Here is a 15,842-nt window from a genome sequence, read left to right on the forward strand (position 1 = left end):
AGGTCAAAGGTTGCAGAAATACCACGGTTATGATGCACTGACTGAGGCTGAAGAATTTGTGGAAGACGTTCGGGGGCACGCATTCCCAAAAATACAAGACTCCGTAAGGTGGCAGAGTGACGTCACCCAGTCAGAACGAATAGGGGGCTTCCGTGTGTGAGTTTCGAAGTCAAAAAGAGGGCGCTGAAAAATGAAATAAATACGGCAGCGCAGGTCAGAATCCCCACCCCCTGTTTATTTCTCTGTTCCAGCGATCTCATCGTGATAAGATGGCTATTTCGAGTCTCTACGTTCCCATAGCTGATTAGCATATGTTCCGGCAAGACGATGCACCAACCAATGGCAGATCCAAACCATGGGCCATCGGCGAGAGCAAGCCAATGTTAGATAACAAAGACGAGTGCCAGATTCGTATCATGCATGTGATTCCCACGTGGCAGCGTGTTGTAATAACAGTAAAATTCCACTAGAAGTGACAGACGAAAAGACCTCAATGCGGACCTAGCAGTTTAGATAAGTACTATGAATGGAAGAAACATAGATCCTTTCTGAAGTGAAGTGAACTTTGATGACTTAAAATAGTCAGGAACACTCGAAAATCTCATTGGACTATTTGTCTGAGAATCCTAGTATCGTTTAATTACAGCAGTTATTGTAATGAAACTGATGTTAGAACTTGAATGATCTAAGAACCTGAATAATGTTTTGTGCCAAATATGTACCAGAGAATGTGTAGTTAATGTAGAATTGCTTAGCTTATCTTAGCATTGCCATTAACATTGTGTTTTCCTATGCAATCTTTAGATGTAAAATAAACATGTTTTCTAATTTATACTTATGTGTGTTCTGAGCATGTTGACTGACTTCACCACTCATAAAATATCGAACCTATGCGTGCGGGGAATATCCAAAGTAAATTAAGAGTAAAGGTCTACGACTGCAAAGCTAAGGTATCCACAGTTCCCTGATCTAATTTAATGTTATTGGTGGCACTTGATCTCTGTGAACTTTCCTTAGGATAAGATATTTCTATCCTTAGACTGGTGCAGCAATAATCAGACAAATTTGCCTGAGTTAAAAAGGGGACGTCTCACAGAATCAAGTTAAGAGATAACCTTAAGGCCCTATAGAGTGAATAAGATAGATAAATTACAGAGGGTAACGACGTAACAATAGGGAGCCATCTACCATCACACACAGTGTGCATTCATAGAGAAAGCTGGCAATCCAACTACAGAAGTTCTGAGTCAGACCAAATGATGGTAGTTTGCATAGTAAGCATTTGTGCCAGATACGGTCAAAGGCTTTGGAGACATCAAGTGCAACCACTTGAGATTCACCAAACTTCTCCATGGCATTTGTCCAGAGATGGGTGACATATGTGAGAAGATCTCCTGTCGATTGGCAACGACAGAATCTATACTGGCAGTTGTTTATTAGGTAAGTGTTTTCAAGGTAGTGTAGGAGTTGGGAATTGATGATTTTTTCCATCAATTCCCAACTCCTACACTACCTTGGGAATTGGGAATTGATGATTTTTTCCATTTAGACAGGATTAAGGTAAACAAGATAGGGCAGCAGTTGGACAGCAGTAACTTGTCATCCTTCTTGGGAATGGGTTGAATATAGGTCAGTTTCAAGTTTTGTGGGATAGATTCCAGAGGAGTAAGAGAGTATATATATATAGGCAGTGGTGAGCTATAAGAGGCTCGCGCAAGCCCTTTGTTAAATTTTTCTCAAATTTGCAAGCCCCTTGTTCTTCTTGTTTAATAATCATGCAGAACTAGAAAATACCACCGTGGAATGTATACATGCTACTATAATTGCTACTTTAAATTTATATGGATTTTCTGATAACCATATAAAAAATCATTTCATTGCATTTTGTTCTGACGGAGCTAGTGTAATGTTAGGAAACAAATCAGGTGTTGCAATCAAATTTCTACAAAAATTTCCCAACTTTGTGATTTGGCTTTGTGCTTATCGGTTGCAATTAGCATTAGACGATTCTATAAAAAACATTAAAGAAATAAATCATTTTGAAATATTTATGGATAAATTATATGCTTTTTATCCTTAATCACCAAAAAATCAACGAGAATTAAATAAGATTGCAAAAGACCTTGTTATCGAAATTTTAAAGATCGGCTGTGTATTAGACCACGACGGGCAGCTTGCAGTTTACAAACGGCTCTTGCTGTGTGGAGAAATTACCCACCTTTATGCAAGCATTTACCATCATCATCAAATTCCTGCCATGTACCCACAAGGGGTGTATAGGATATGATAGTACTACATGAAAAAATTATATCATTACTAACTTCCTATCTACAATTTTCCTCCAAATCAGTCTGTTACTTGTCAAGACTCCAACATTATCAGATCTTATATTTCTGTCGTCTAAGGCACTTTGTACCATATCCATCCACCTATATCTTGGTCTTCCTCTGGGTCGTTTTCCTGCCAACCTGGCAGAGAACACTTGTTTTGCTAATCTTTCCTCACCCATTCTGTTTAAATGACCATACCACCTGAGATTAGCTCTGCTAATGCATTCCTGGATGCAGACAATGTCAAGGTCTTTCCTAATATCCTCATTTTTAATATGATATTGCCATTGATGCCATCTGTTCACGCCTCTAATCTTTCTCAGGACTCTCATATCTGCGGTCTTTGGTCAAGTGTTTTACTTCTAACCCAGCTCTCAGATCCATAAGTTAAAACTGGTTTGAACACTGTCTTGTATACAGCTAATTTAGTGTTCCGACTAATTTCTCTCTCATTCCATCTGAATTTATTCAATTGACTTCCCACCATACTAGCTTTGCTGATTCTGTTGTCTATTTCCATATTTAATTTACCATCTTCAGTAAAAATTGTGGCTAAGTAGCTGAAATGTTTTACTTGTTCCACAGGTTCTCCATTCACAACACAGTTGACATTTTTAATTATGATTCTGCCTATTTTCATTGTCTTTGTCTTTTTAATGCCAATCTTTATAACATATATATTACAACAGTTATTCAATTTAGTCAGAGAATCTTGCAGACATGTAGCATATTTATTTAGACGTATAACATCGTCCGCATAAAGCAAAGAGCTGACATTAACATCTCCAATTTTGATATCATGTTTAATACCACTTTCCTTCATAATGTGATCCATATAGATAATGAATAACAGAGGGGATAATGTACATCCTTGTCTCACACCAGATTTAACATTAAACCATCTTCCTGTACTTATCACTGTATATAGGCAACATAGGATAGGAGTCGGTTCTGGTGCACAAACTTTCAGGACAATTGGGGGGAATGCTATCAGGGCCAGGAGACTTTTTTGTGTCTAATTTGGACAATGTTTTTCTGATCTCATTCTAGCAAAAGGATATAGGCAGTCTTGAGCAATAAGGGACTTGTACGAGCCCTTTGTTAAATTTTTCTCACATTTGCGAGCACCTTGTTCTTCTTGTTTGACATGTTCACTGCCACGCTCCTCGGGCATAGTTTGTTCTCGCACGACAAGCGCTTTCGCATCTTCAAAGTCACTACGAGTAATCTCATAGCCGGCTTATCAGACAGAATTTTGTTTCATATTCCAACTATGAATAATCTCGTATCACTCCCACCTATATATTACATGTGCTGATGCACTGCGTTTATTGCGTCTAGTCTCTAAAAACCTTCAGTTTCGGCATGACCAGTAAAAGAAAACTTACTGATAAATAATTAGAAGTTTATGCTAATATGAGCGATGATGAATTTAATGAATTCATCATCACAAATGGAAGGATAAGAGGGAAGTTCTTTCCATTTCAAATATGCACAAATTTGAAATGGTTGAAGCGAAAAATCAGAATGGTAAAATTCACTGAAAACCAAATATCGTTACAGACTATAATTTGGGTATGTCAGGCATCGATCTTTCTGATCAAATGCTTTCTTACTATTCTGCCTTACGAAAGACAGTTAGATAGCCAAAGAAATTGGCAATATGTGTTTTTGATATATACATTCAAAATGCACATGAATTTTATAATATAATTACTGGAAACCAATGACTGCATTAAAATTTAGAGATCAATTTATCTCGGTTTTTGTTGGAATGGATGAGCTTACAGCATCACAGAATATCAGCAAAATTTGGGATCTTCATTATTTGGAAATTTTACCACCTACAGAAAAAAAGAATCGCCCGACAAAGCTATGCCATGTATGTACACGAAACAAACAACGACGCGAAACACTTTATTATTGTCCTGTTTGCCAGGAAAAACCACCATTGTGCGTGGAAAATTGTTTTAAAGTGTATCATTCCTAATTTGAATAAATTGATTTTTATTTAATTGATTTCATTTTATTGATTTTATTAGTTTTAATTTGATTTACAAATTATGAGGTTAACTCTTGCTTGGCATAGGAGGTTGATAATCGACATACGAGCATATTCGTAGTTGGCTTCTGAGGCACATATATAATATACTATATTTTAGTTGAAATTATTTCCCTTCTACCAAGCCCTCTTTATTCAGAATCCAAGGGTCCAAATTAAGGTAATTATACTAAGGGTTAACTCGTGTTTGGCTTAGGAGGTCGGTAAATCGACATACGAGTATACTCGTAGTTGGCTTGTGAAGCTCATATACTAACTACGAGTATACTCATAGTTGGTAGCGAATGTGTTAATAATCTTGTAGAACTAAAAAATACCACTGTGGAATGTATACATGCTACTATAATTGCTATAATATTATAATTTAAATTCATATGGATTTTCTGATAACTATATAAAAAAATCATTTCATTGCATTTTGTTGTGATGGAGCTGTTATGCTCCATCAGAACAAAATTTATCTGTAGAGACACTGCTACTAGAGCAGTATCGGATTCACTTGTTACGTGCAGTGACAAGTGTAAAAGAATATCGGGCGAGTCTAATTATGCTCCATCAGGATGTAATGTTAGGAAATAAATCAGGTGTTGCAATCAGACTTCTACAAAAATTTCCCAACATTGTGATTTGGCATTGTGCTCATTGTTTACACTTATCATTAGACAATTCGATAAAAAAAAAAAAAAAAAACAGTAAAGAAATAAATAATTTTGAAATATTTATGAATAAATTATATGCTTTTTATCATCAATCACCAAAAAAATCCACGAGAATTAAATACGATTGCAAAAGACCTTGGTATCGAAATTTTAAAGATCGGCCCTTGATGGGAAGCTTGCAGTTTACGAACAGCTCTTGCTTTGTGGAGAAATTACCCAGCTTTATGCAAGCATTTTGCATCGAACGATAAATGTAAGGGCTTTTTAAAGCGACTTCTCAATTTGGAATTTTTAAAAGATCTAGCATTAATGATTGATATCCTACAGGAATTATCATATCTGTCAGAAGCTCTACAAAGTTGCAATATAAGTATTATAAGGGCTTTTTTTTTTTTCTTGCTCGACAATGCGAGCCCTTTGTTAAAATTTCCATATCTCACCACTGGATATAGGGCACATTTGTTTGTTGGGTGTCTGGAGTGGTTGGGGGGACATTTATCATCATCAGTTATGCATGCATTGGAAGAAAAGTGTGAAGCCAGAAGATTGGCTTTTTCTGTGGGTAATGATGCAATAGAGCCATCTGGGTATGATAAGTGTGGGAATAGTGTTGGGCAGAAGTTGTGACCAATTGCTTTGGTGAGAGACCAAAAGTCTCAGCTGCCATTTCAATAGGCTGCTAGTTTCCTGCTTTTTGCTCTTTCGAACTCTGTTTTGGAAGCGTTGATTGTTTTTTTGCATCTATTTCGAGATTCAGTGCAAGCTCTAAAGGAGGATGAGGCTTTTGATTTCAGCCAGTCACAGTATGTCTGATGTTTCATCTGTACATCCTTGGCACATCTTTTGGAGAACAGGGTTTAGTTAGGGAATGGCAGTTCAGAGTAGTGTGTGGAATGTCAGTGAAGATTACTTTGGTAATAAGTTCGGTGCATATGTTTGGGTTGGAAGGCCAGAAGCAACAGTCTAAAACCATGGATGTGGCATAGAAGTTGGAGACGCTGTGTAAGCATTGTTGCATGGGGGAGAAGATGAGCACTACATTGTGGTCAGAATTACCCAGTCGCTCACTACTACTTTCACTGTGTATTTGAAGAGTTCATTGGTGAGGAAGAGATCTAGGGTGTTTGGGGACTTGTTCAGATGCCAACCAGAATACCAGATAACCTGGTTGGCATCTGAACAAGTTGTGTGAGGTCATTAGTGATGACCAATGTTTCAGCATCTCTGCCTGCAAGATCTGTACAACTGGAGGAGGAAAGCCAGCTGGTGTTGTGGACATTAAAATCTCATAGGAGGATAATTTCGCTGTTGGGGAAAGTGGGATTGGAGAAAATCAATTTTTAAGGAGAGGAAATTAAACAGCTCAGAGCGGTTGGTTGCGTTGGTAGGAGCGATAGAGACAGCACATGAATTTGAATGAGTGGGGAAGGGATATTTTCAACCAAAGAAGGTCAAAGTTGGTCGATTCTAGGTTGGGTGCTCTTTGGCAAGGTATGTCAGAGCGAATGTGTGCGCAGACACCACCCTTGGGACGAAAGCTGTTAAAGAGGTAGTAGTTTGGAAGGTTGAGATAAATAGTGCTGAGGGGGGTGAGATTTGAGTTTGTTCCAGAAAGAATAGGTGGGGTTTGGTAGACTGAAGGTGGTAGTGGACACTATTAAGGTTGGAGTTTAGGCCACAGATGTTGGTGAAGTGGATATGTAGAGTTTTGTTAGTCATATGTTTGACCGCAAGGGTCTCGCACACATTTCCTATGCAGTACCTGCATACTGGTCTCCATGGTGGCTGCTAGTGGCATCACTTGGTTTTGTACCAGTTTAATTTGTTTGTAGTCGATGATCCAACTGTTGTCACCATTTTGATGTTTTTTTTCGAGTTGTCTTCAAAGCTGGCATCCTTGTTCCATTTGTGCAAATGGTAAATCGGGTTGAGCACATATGCACGATTGGGGACAAGTGTCTTTGAACTTGTTGATCTCTGTTATTAGTTTTGATGTGCTTGTTTGTCGGTGTGTCGCAAGTCACTTTTACTAAGCGTGGAAAGTTCATTCCGTCCTTTCTTTTATTTATAGGCCTGAAACGATGGCACCTGATGATATTCTTAGAATCAATGTTGCATTCTTCAGCCAATTTGTTGATGTCCTCTTTTAATGATTTTCCGTCTTCTGTTGGAAAGTTCAAAATAACACCATTGAATTTTTTGTTTTTGGTCTCCAGATCATTTACTGTTGATGCGATTAGATCGCAGAGTTCATTCGCAGGCAAAAGGTGAGCTTGTGTTGTGTTGTTGTCAGTTTGTTCAAGCTTAGCTTCCACTGCATATATTTTGGAGGTAAAAGTTTCTTTCAAAAGCATTGATGCGCTGTTCGAGGTTTTCGACATGTTTACCTATGTTCAGAAATTGTTTTACTGAAGGGAGGCACAGTGAACAGAAAAACGGCTGGTTAAGTTCGATAAATAGATTTTGCACAGATTCGTCTATTTTGGCGCAGGAAGTGTACAGCCAGTGGATAAACAGTTTTGCAGTTGTGGCACATAATGCATTTGTTGGTAGCGATCGATGGCACTGCTGGCGAGACATGGGGTGCTCATTCGGCATTGGCTTTTGTTGCTACCATTTGCTGCGTATATGGTAGGCATAGTGGGCACTTACACGTGGCTGATTTAGAATTGAAAGATAGCTGATTTAATGCACTGTAGGTACTTACAGGTTGTGCAGAAGTATTTCGCTCCTCAGTACCTGCTGTTAAGGTTTCCATTTGATGATTAATTTCAATGAAAAACACTCACAATAATGATAAAATGGGGAGCAGAAGTTTAGAGTGGCTTATTCACTGACACTGCCTTGCTTAATGATGAAATTAAGAATAACCCAAATTGCTGTCATATGTTATTGATTCCATGTGAAGACTTCTGTAAGGAAAGAATATATGTGGAACTACAAGGCTGGTGATTATGAGAAGCTCAGGAGACAGCTTGGAGCTGTAGCATAGAATGAAGAATCGGGTGGAAAGGAGATCGATGCTTCTTGGGTGATATTCAAGAACTATCTAGAAGTAGCAATATCTAAATGTATTCCAAGGGTCAGAAGGTTAAATAAGGTAAGTGTGAAATGAATGAATGAAGAGATTAAGCATGTGATACAGAGGAAAAAGGCATTATGTAGGCAACATAAGATGAGTAGTAATAATCAATTCCATGAAGAATACAAAGAACAGGCAGGAAGAGTGATTCAGTTAGTAAGGGTAGCAAAAGTTCAGTATGAGCAGCAGTTAGCTAATGAAGCCAAAAAAAAAAAAAACCCTAGGGAGTTCTTTCCATATGTAGCCAGCAAAAATAAGAATGATTATGATAGGATGGCATTGATTGGAGAAAATGGTATGGGCAACTGCTGTGGAGGATTTAGTTGTGATATTTCATGAGCAGTTCATAAAGGTCTTTCATCCTTGAATGTGATATGATGGAGAGTTTGAGAGCAGTGAATGATGAGGAAGAAAGAGACTGACCGTGAGTGAGGAAGAGGTGTATGGGGAATTAAGCAAACTTGATATAATAAGACTGTGGGACTTGATGATATATAGCAGCGTATTTTGAAAGAATGTGCCAGGGAGTTGTCTTCTGGCTTGACATATTTGTTTAATATTAGTCTTACTAGGCCAAGTTCCAAAGCAGTAAAAGAAAGGCAAGATTGTACCACTTCGTGAAGGAGGTGACTACCCAATTCTCCCACCATCGCCAACAGTATTTATTGTCTGTAAATTGCATGTTCTAATGCAGATTTGCATGTACGTGGGATGAAACACTGAGTTTCTGGGAGAAGAAAAACCCCACTATCTCTGTATGAGATCAGCTAACCTACCATCAGTTGAAAATCCATATAAAGATTCCTCTCATCGAAACGAGAATCAAACTCACGCCTTTTCCATTCAAAGTGCACAGCGTACCATTATTCACCCCATCCTTGTTCATTCACTATCTGGTTAGATACCTAATTAATGGGGTGCAACACCAGAAGGTATGAGATATATGTTAGGTCAGAAGTCCCAGACAGTTCTCATTCCTTAAAAGGTTTTTCAGTGTTCTCCTAGTTATCTAGCTTTGATCCTTAAGTGACCCCTTGGTTTCTGTTATCACTACTAAAATAAGATTTGGTTTTTAATCGTTTTACTAGTTCAGATTCCTTTGTTATTATACTTGCATTCGATGTAGCTACTTTAGAATGTTCAAGATTTCTATATATTTTTTTTTTTTATCCTTTCCCAGTCGTAATCATTTATTTCTATCTGATAAATTATCCATTTCATTCTTCTGAGTTAGAAATGCTTATTTTGTAAGATAATCAGCCTTACACAATACTCCTAACCTGGAGGACCAGGATACATCTCTCTTAGAGTGACATTAATCTGTTGAGCTTGGGAGGCCCTGCCAGTATCCTAACTATTGCTGGCATAGCTCTTGAAGTTATTGGTGCATGCAAGCTTCCATATCACTTCAAGGTTGAAGGTGCTATCCACGAGGGTTTATTACATTGATTTGTTTGGTTGGAATTGTTTTATGCCTTTGGCTAAGGATCAACTAATTCAGGAACCATCTGAAAAAATAGTTTGGAAAATGTTCCTTTAGTTGATGACTATATGCATTATGGTCTTTTCTGGTAGTCTGCAGAGCCAGAAATGTTGTCACAGGATTGCAGGACATTATGATTAAATAAATGAAATAATGCAGAACCATTGTTCCAACTGCACACCAGCTATGACATTTGCTCCATGTGAGGGTAGTGGTATTTATCTAATTTCATTCATTTTGATTTTTAAACATGACTAAAAAAATTACAGATAAATAAAAAAACAAATTTTTATTAAATCTTACTGATATTTCTCTAGCATCATTCCAACATTTTCAGAATAACAGTTCAGTATTTTTCTTAGCTCTGCATATGAGACATTGCACATCTTTATCACATTAATCATGATTTGAGCAAATATGCATTATAGGTAGTAAAGTCAGCTCTCATTACTACAAATACTGTTAGTAATTTTCAGGTTTCTGCAGTTGTTTTCTGTAATTACATAAAGTTGCATGCTATAGAAATAAATTACTGTTATATGTGGATAAATTGTAATCTTATGTAATACTGTAATAGTAAATTCATTCATTATAACTCTTGAAAAGTTCCAGACAAAGTCCAGTAGCACTGGATCTGTGCTAAATGAAATTCACTGTAGTAAAAGTTTCATTATAACAGACCTATCTGTTTGGCAAACTGTTAACAAATTGAAGCTTGGAAAGCTGTGTTGTGGGGCGATGAATCACACTACACCCTCTACTGAGAAGATGGACAGGTGTGGATGTGGAGGATGCCTGGTTAATGTCTGTTACCAGAGTGCATAACCCCAACTATGAAATTCAGAGGTGGCAGTGTTGGTATGATCCTGTCTTTCTTGGTTTGGCTTCGGGTCTCTTTGGTGCCACGAACGTTGAACTTTGAGAGATAATTGTAGCATTTCTATGGAACTGGCCTTTGTTTCTTTCATCAAAACAATGTACTGTGTTATAAGGTTGCTGCAAATATGTGGCCCACAACAGCCCAGGACCTCATTTGGTGTCCTTTGTATTATGGTGCCTGTTGACTTCTTTTAACACATTCATTGCCAAGCTGAAAATTGGAATTTCGTGTGGTGGCCAAATTTTTTTTACTTGATAGTGACGTCCACGGGATAACGCGTGATCGACCGCCCGGTGAGAACTCACATCACGCGATAGCACGTGATTGGCAATGAACGTGTTAAAGCAGTGTATATGAGTGTTGGTGCACATAGACAAGTATTATAAAAATAATGATTACACTATTAATCATAGTGATAATTTTCCAAGATAATCTTGTAGTCTTCTGACTATTTTTTAACTAAATTTCAGGTTCAGGAAACTTGTTATCTGAAAACTTTGTCCCAGCCTGGTATCTATTAGAAAACCATCATGGAACAAGGTAGGCATATAATATCTAGTATAAAAAAATGTGAAAACAAATATTGCCTTGCTATTATTTTCTTTGAATTGTGATCCCTCAAATTGGGAATTTATGCAGCAGTATGATGTAATTTTAATAAAGAATAGAGCTGGTTAGAATCGAACAAACAAACAGTTATAGGCATGTGCCAAAAAATATGGATTGCCTGGTTATCCCATTGATATAGTGATTCACAGGTGATGGTTGACATTTTTTTGCCCCTTTTCTTGTATTTTTCCAGCCAAATATTATATATATGGAGAGAAGAGGCAAGGAATAAGAAAAGTCCCATTGATTATGTTACTGTTAATAGTGATGGTTTCTCACTGGTGCAGGACACTACAGTTTAAAGAGGATTTCAAATTGGAAGCAATCACCATTTAGTCTTGAGCAGGATAAAATTGAATTTCATATTGAAAAGAAGAACATATAAGAAAGTTTTAAAGCAAATAAAAGTTGAGCAGCTCTCAGATGCGAACTATAGACTAAATAAAACACACAAACATTATTGAAGAAAAAATGAAAGAGTTTGAGAACACGAACTAAACCCTGGAGATTCAGTGGCAATCCCTGAAGAAAACATTGATTGATTCAGCCAGAGAGGCATGTAGTGAGGTTGTCTGCAAGGATAGAAAAATCGGAACTCCATGGTGGATACAGGAGGTTAAAGAGGCAGTGAAGGAAAGGAAGAAAATATCAAAAGTTCCTGGCAAATAAGTCAGCTTCTGCTCTTAGAGAATACAGAGAAAAATGTAAGAGAGCTAAACACTGTGTAAAACTAGTTAAACAAAAGTCATGGGAGGACTTTGGTAAGAACATAGAATATAAATATCAAGAAGGTGGCAAGATATTCTGGAAGCCATTGAAAAAGCTCAGAAATGGAGGAAAGAGTGCTGTAAAAAGAATTAGAGATGATAAAGTTGACTTGGAGAAAAACATATCCTTGAGGTGTTTAGTAATTACTTTGAAAAATTGCTAAATGAAACAATCAGTGACAGCACATGGTAAAAATACTCAACAGGCATGCAATTAAGAATACATATTTGAAGTAGAAAATGCCATCAAAGCTTGAAATGTGGAAAGGCATCTGGAGTAGTGATATTCAACTAGAAATGCTCAAGTATGGAGGTATAAAAGTCTTACAGTGGCTGCACTATATAGTTCAGAAGGCCTGGACAGAGGGATGAATTTCAGATGATTGGAGTAGAGCTCTCATAGTATCTATCTATAAAAAGGAAAATAAAACTGAATGTGAGAATTACAGAGGTATATCCCTACTGATGTTCCTAGCAAGATCTATGCAAGTATACTTGAGAAACGGTTGAGAAGAATTGTGGAAGAAAAGCTTGGTGAAGAACAAGCAATTCAGGTCAAGTAGAGGCTGTCAGGAACAGATTTTTACTTTACAACAAATAGTTGCGAAAGCATGGGAATATAACAAAGATTTGTATTTAAGTTTTGTCGATCTGGAAAAGGCATATGACAAGGTTCCAAGAGAGAAGCTATTCAATATGCCACAGTTATATGGTGTCAATGGGGCATTATATCAAGCAATACTTAGTCTTCATTTGAGTTGCAAGTCAGCAGTTAGAATTGAAGGAAGTACAGGAAGATAGTTTGATGTTAAATCTGGTGTCAGACAAGGATTTATTTATTTATTATTTATTTTTATTATTGTTTTTTATGTTGGGTCCATATACGAGAGGTTGGCTGGTCAACGTATAGTACTTTAGTACCGTATATGGGTAGTGGAATTGGAAAGGAGGAACTTGTTAACATTTGATTTGAAAGCCTGTATATTGTATTCCTTGGGAAATACCTCAGAGGGGAAGACTGTTCCACAGTACAGCAGTAGCAGGGATGAAGGAGAAGGAAAAGAAACTTGTTATGTGGGTTTCAAAGTGTACTGTGAAGGGATGTTGGTAGGTGGCTATACGTGTTCCAATGGGTTTAGTACAGAGTGGAGAAATTATTGATGTTGTTTCAGATGAGCATTTTCCAAGGTAATTCCGAGAAGAGAAATTTCATCTTGTCTGGGAATTTGACTGTTATCAAAAGTAATACTGGGGGAAAATGGTTCTTTTTCGTGGGAAATAAGACAGAACTGGGTTTTATTAGCGTTAAAGTTGATGAGGTTATCTGAGCCCCCATCGGAGGATGTTTTGGAGGTCTACGTTAGGGAAGTTGTGGTTGATGTTCTGTGGGTTGAAGTGAGTTGTGTAGGGTAAGGTTTATCAAATGAAAGGGAGGAGTGCAATGTGCTGTCATCTGCAAAACTGTGTATTGGGTTGGAGGTCAACTGAAGTAGGTCATTGATGTATAGAAGGAAGAGGGTCAGTGAGAGAACTGAACCTTGTGGGACCCCAGTATTAGTTGGATAGTGGGAGGATAGAGAGCCATCTACCATTACACATAGTGTGTGCCCAGAGAGGAAGCTGGCAATCCATCTGCAGAATCGAGATATCTTTAGAGATATTGAGTGTAACTACTTGGGATTCGCCAAATTTTTCCACTGTATATGTCCAGAGATGGGGTGATATATGAGAGCAGGTCACCTGTTGATCGACATTGGCGGGATCCGTACTGGTGGTCACTTAATAGCTGGGTACCTTCAAGGTAGAGTAGTAGTTGAGAATTGATGGTTTTCTCCATCACTTTAGATAGGATTGAGGTGAGTGAGATAGAGCGGTAGTTAGATGGCGTCGATTTGTCTCCCTTTTTGGGAATGGGTTGAATTTAGGCCAGTTTCTAGGCTTTGGGATATATACCAGTAGAATAAGAGGGTGTGTACACATAGCATAGGATAGGAGTCAATTCTGTTGTGCAGACTTTCAGGACACTTGGAGGAATGCCATCAGGCCCAGGGGCTTTTTTTGTGTCTAATTTTGACAACAGGTTTATGATCTCTTTCTGGCAAAAGGATACAGGGGGCATTGTATGTTGGGTATTTGGAATGACTAGGGGGCATTTGCCATTGTTGGTTATGCATGCATTGCAGGCAAAGTGTGAAGCCAGAAGATTAGCTTTTTCTGTGGGTGATGTTGCAATTGAGCCATCTGGGTATGATAGGGGTGGGAGTAGTGTAGAGCAAAAGTTGCGACCAATTGCTTTGGCAAGAGACCAAAAGACATGGCTGCGGCTAGGACAGGCTGCAAGTTTCCTGCTTTTTGCCATTCAGATTCTGTTTAGGAATCATTGATAATTTTTTTGCATCTGTTTTGGGCTTCAGTATAGGCACTGAAGGAGGATGGAGTTCTTAATTTGAGCCAGTTGTGGTATGCCTGGTTTTTCATTAGTACAGCCTTGGCACATCTTTTGGAGAACCAGGGTTTTGGATAGGGGATGGCAGTTCAGTGTGGTGTGGGGAATGTATGTTATCATGCCAGTGAGGATTACTTTGGTAATGTGTTCAGTGCATATGTTTGGATTGGAAGACTGCAAACAATAGTCCAACCATGGGAATGAAGCATAGTAGTCTCAAAGGCTGTCCCATTTGGCACTGTTACAATGCCAGACTACTCTTGTGCAGGTGTGACTATGTAAGCGTTGTTGCATGGGGCAGTAGATGAGCACTAGGTTGTGATCAGAATTACCCACGGGGCTCACCACATTCACTGTATATTTGGAAGGGTCATTGGTAAGGAAGAGATCTAGGGTATTTGGGGAGTGATTTGGGTTATCTGGTATTTTGGTTGGCTTGTGAACTACTTGTGTAAGGTCGTTGGTGATGGTAAATATTTCGGTGTCTCTGCCTTCAGGATCTGTACAACTGGAAGAGGAAAGCCAGTTGGTGTTTTGGACATTAAAATCACTTAGGAGGATGATTTCACTATTAGGATAGTTTGACTGGAGAAAAAACTTTTGAGGAGAGGAAATGAAAGAGCTCGGAGTGGTTGGTGTATTGGGAGAGCGATAGCGACAGCAGATGAATTTTACTGAGTGGGGGAGGGATATTTTTAGCCAAAGAAGATCAAAGTTGGGCAATTCTAGGTTAGGTGCTCTCTGGCAGGGTATGTCAGAGTGGATATATGTGCACACACCACCCTTGGGTCGAAAGGGGTTAAATAGTGATTAGTTTGGATGGTTGAGATGGATGGTGCTGAGGGAAGATGAAATTTGAGTTTCTGTTAAGAAGAGTAGGTGGGATTTGGTTGACTGTAGATGATAGTGAACGCTATTAAGGATGTACATTATCCTCTGTTATTCATTATCTATATGGATCACATTATGAAGGAAAGCAGTATTAAATATCAAAATTGGTGATGTTAATCTCAGATCTTTACTTTATGGAGATGATGTACTCCTAAAATCAGCAATAGCAAGACAAAGACAATGAAAATAGGCAGAAGCATTGAAAATATCAACTTCATTGTGAATGGAGAACCTATGAAACAAGTAGAACATTTCATGTACTTAGGCATAATTTTTAGTTAAGATGGTAAATTAAATATGGAAATAGACAACAGAATCAACAATGCTGGTATAGTATGAAGTCAACTGAATGAATTTATGTGGAATAAGAGAGAAATTAATCAAAACATTAAATTAGCTCTTTACAAGACAGTGTTGAAACCATTTTTAACTTATGGATCTGAGAGCTGAGGTAGAAATAAAACACTTAACCAAAGACTAGAGACCACAGATATGAGAGTCCTGAGAAAGATTAAGGGCATGAACAGATGGCATTAATGGCAGTATCATTTTAAATATGAGGATATTAAGAAATAACTTAACATTTTTAGTATCCAGGAATGTGTTAGCAGAGCTATTCTCAGGTGTTGAAAG

General features: G+C 38.0%; 1 protein-coding gene across 2 annotated transcripts in view; it reads left to right on the forward strand.

Moving 5' to 3' along the window:
- The window catches only part of Sec5 (exocyst complex component secretory 5), a 584,315-nt gene that overhangs the window by 46,934 nt on the left and 521,539 nt on the right, over positions 1-15,842 (forward strand). For both annotated transcript variants that reach the window (XM_090401446.1, XM_090401447.1), the window contains exon 5: positions 10,967-11,036. In XM_090401446.1, the coding sequence (XP_090257572.1) occupies positions 10,967-11,036 (70 nt within the window). The remainder of the gene's footprint in view (positions 1-10,966; positions 11,037-15,842) is intronic.

This window comes from Typopeltis vanoorti, chromosome 12 (assembly GCF_054136105.1).
Source record: "Typopeltis vanoorti isolate ZY-2024b chromosome 12, IOZ_Tvanoo_1.0, whole genome shotgun sequence".
NCBI lineage: Eukaryota > Metazoa > Arthropoda > Arachnida > Uropygi > Thelyphonidae > Typopeltis > Typopeltis vanoorti.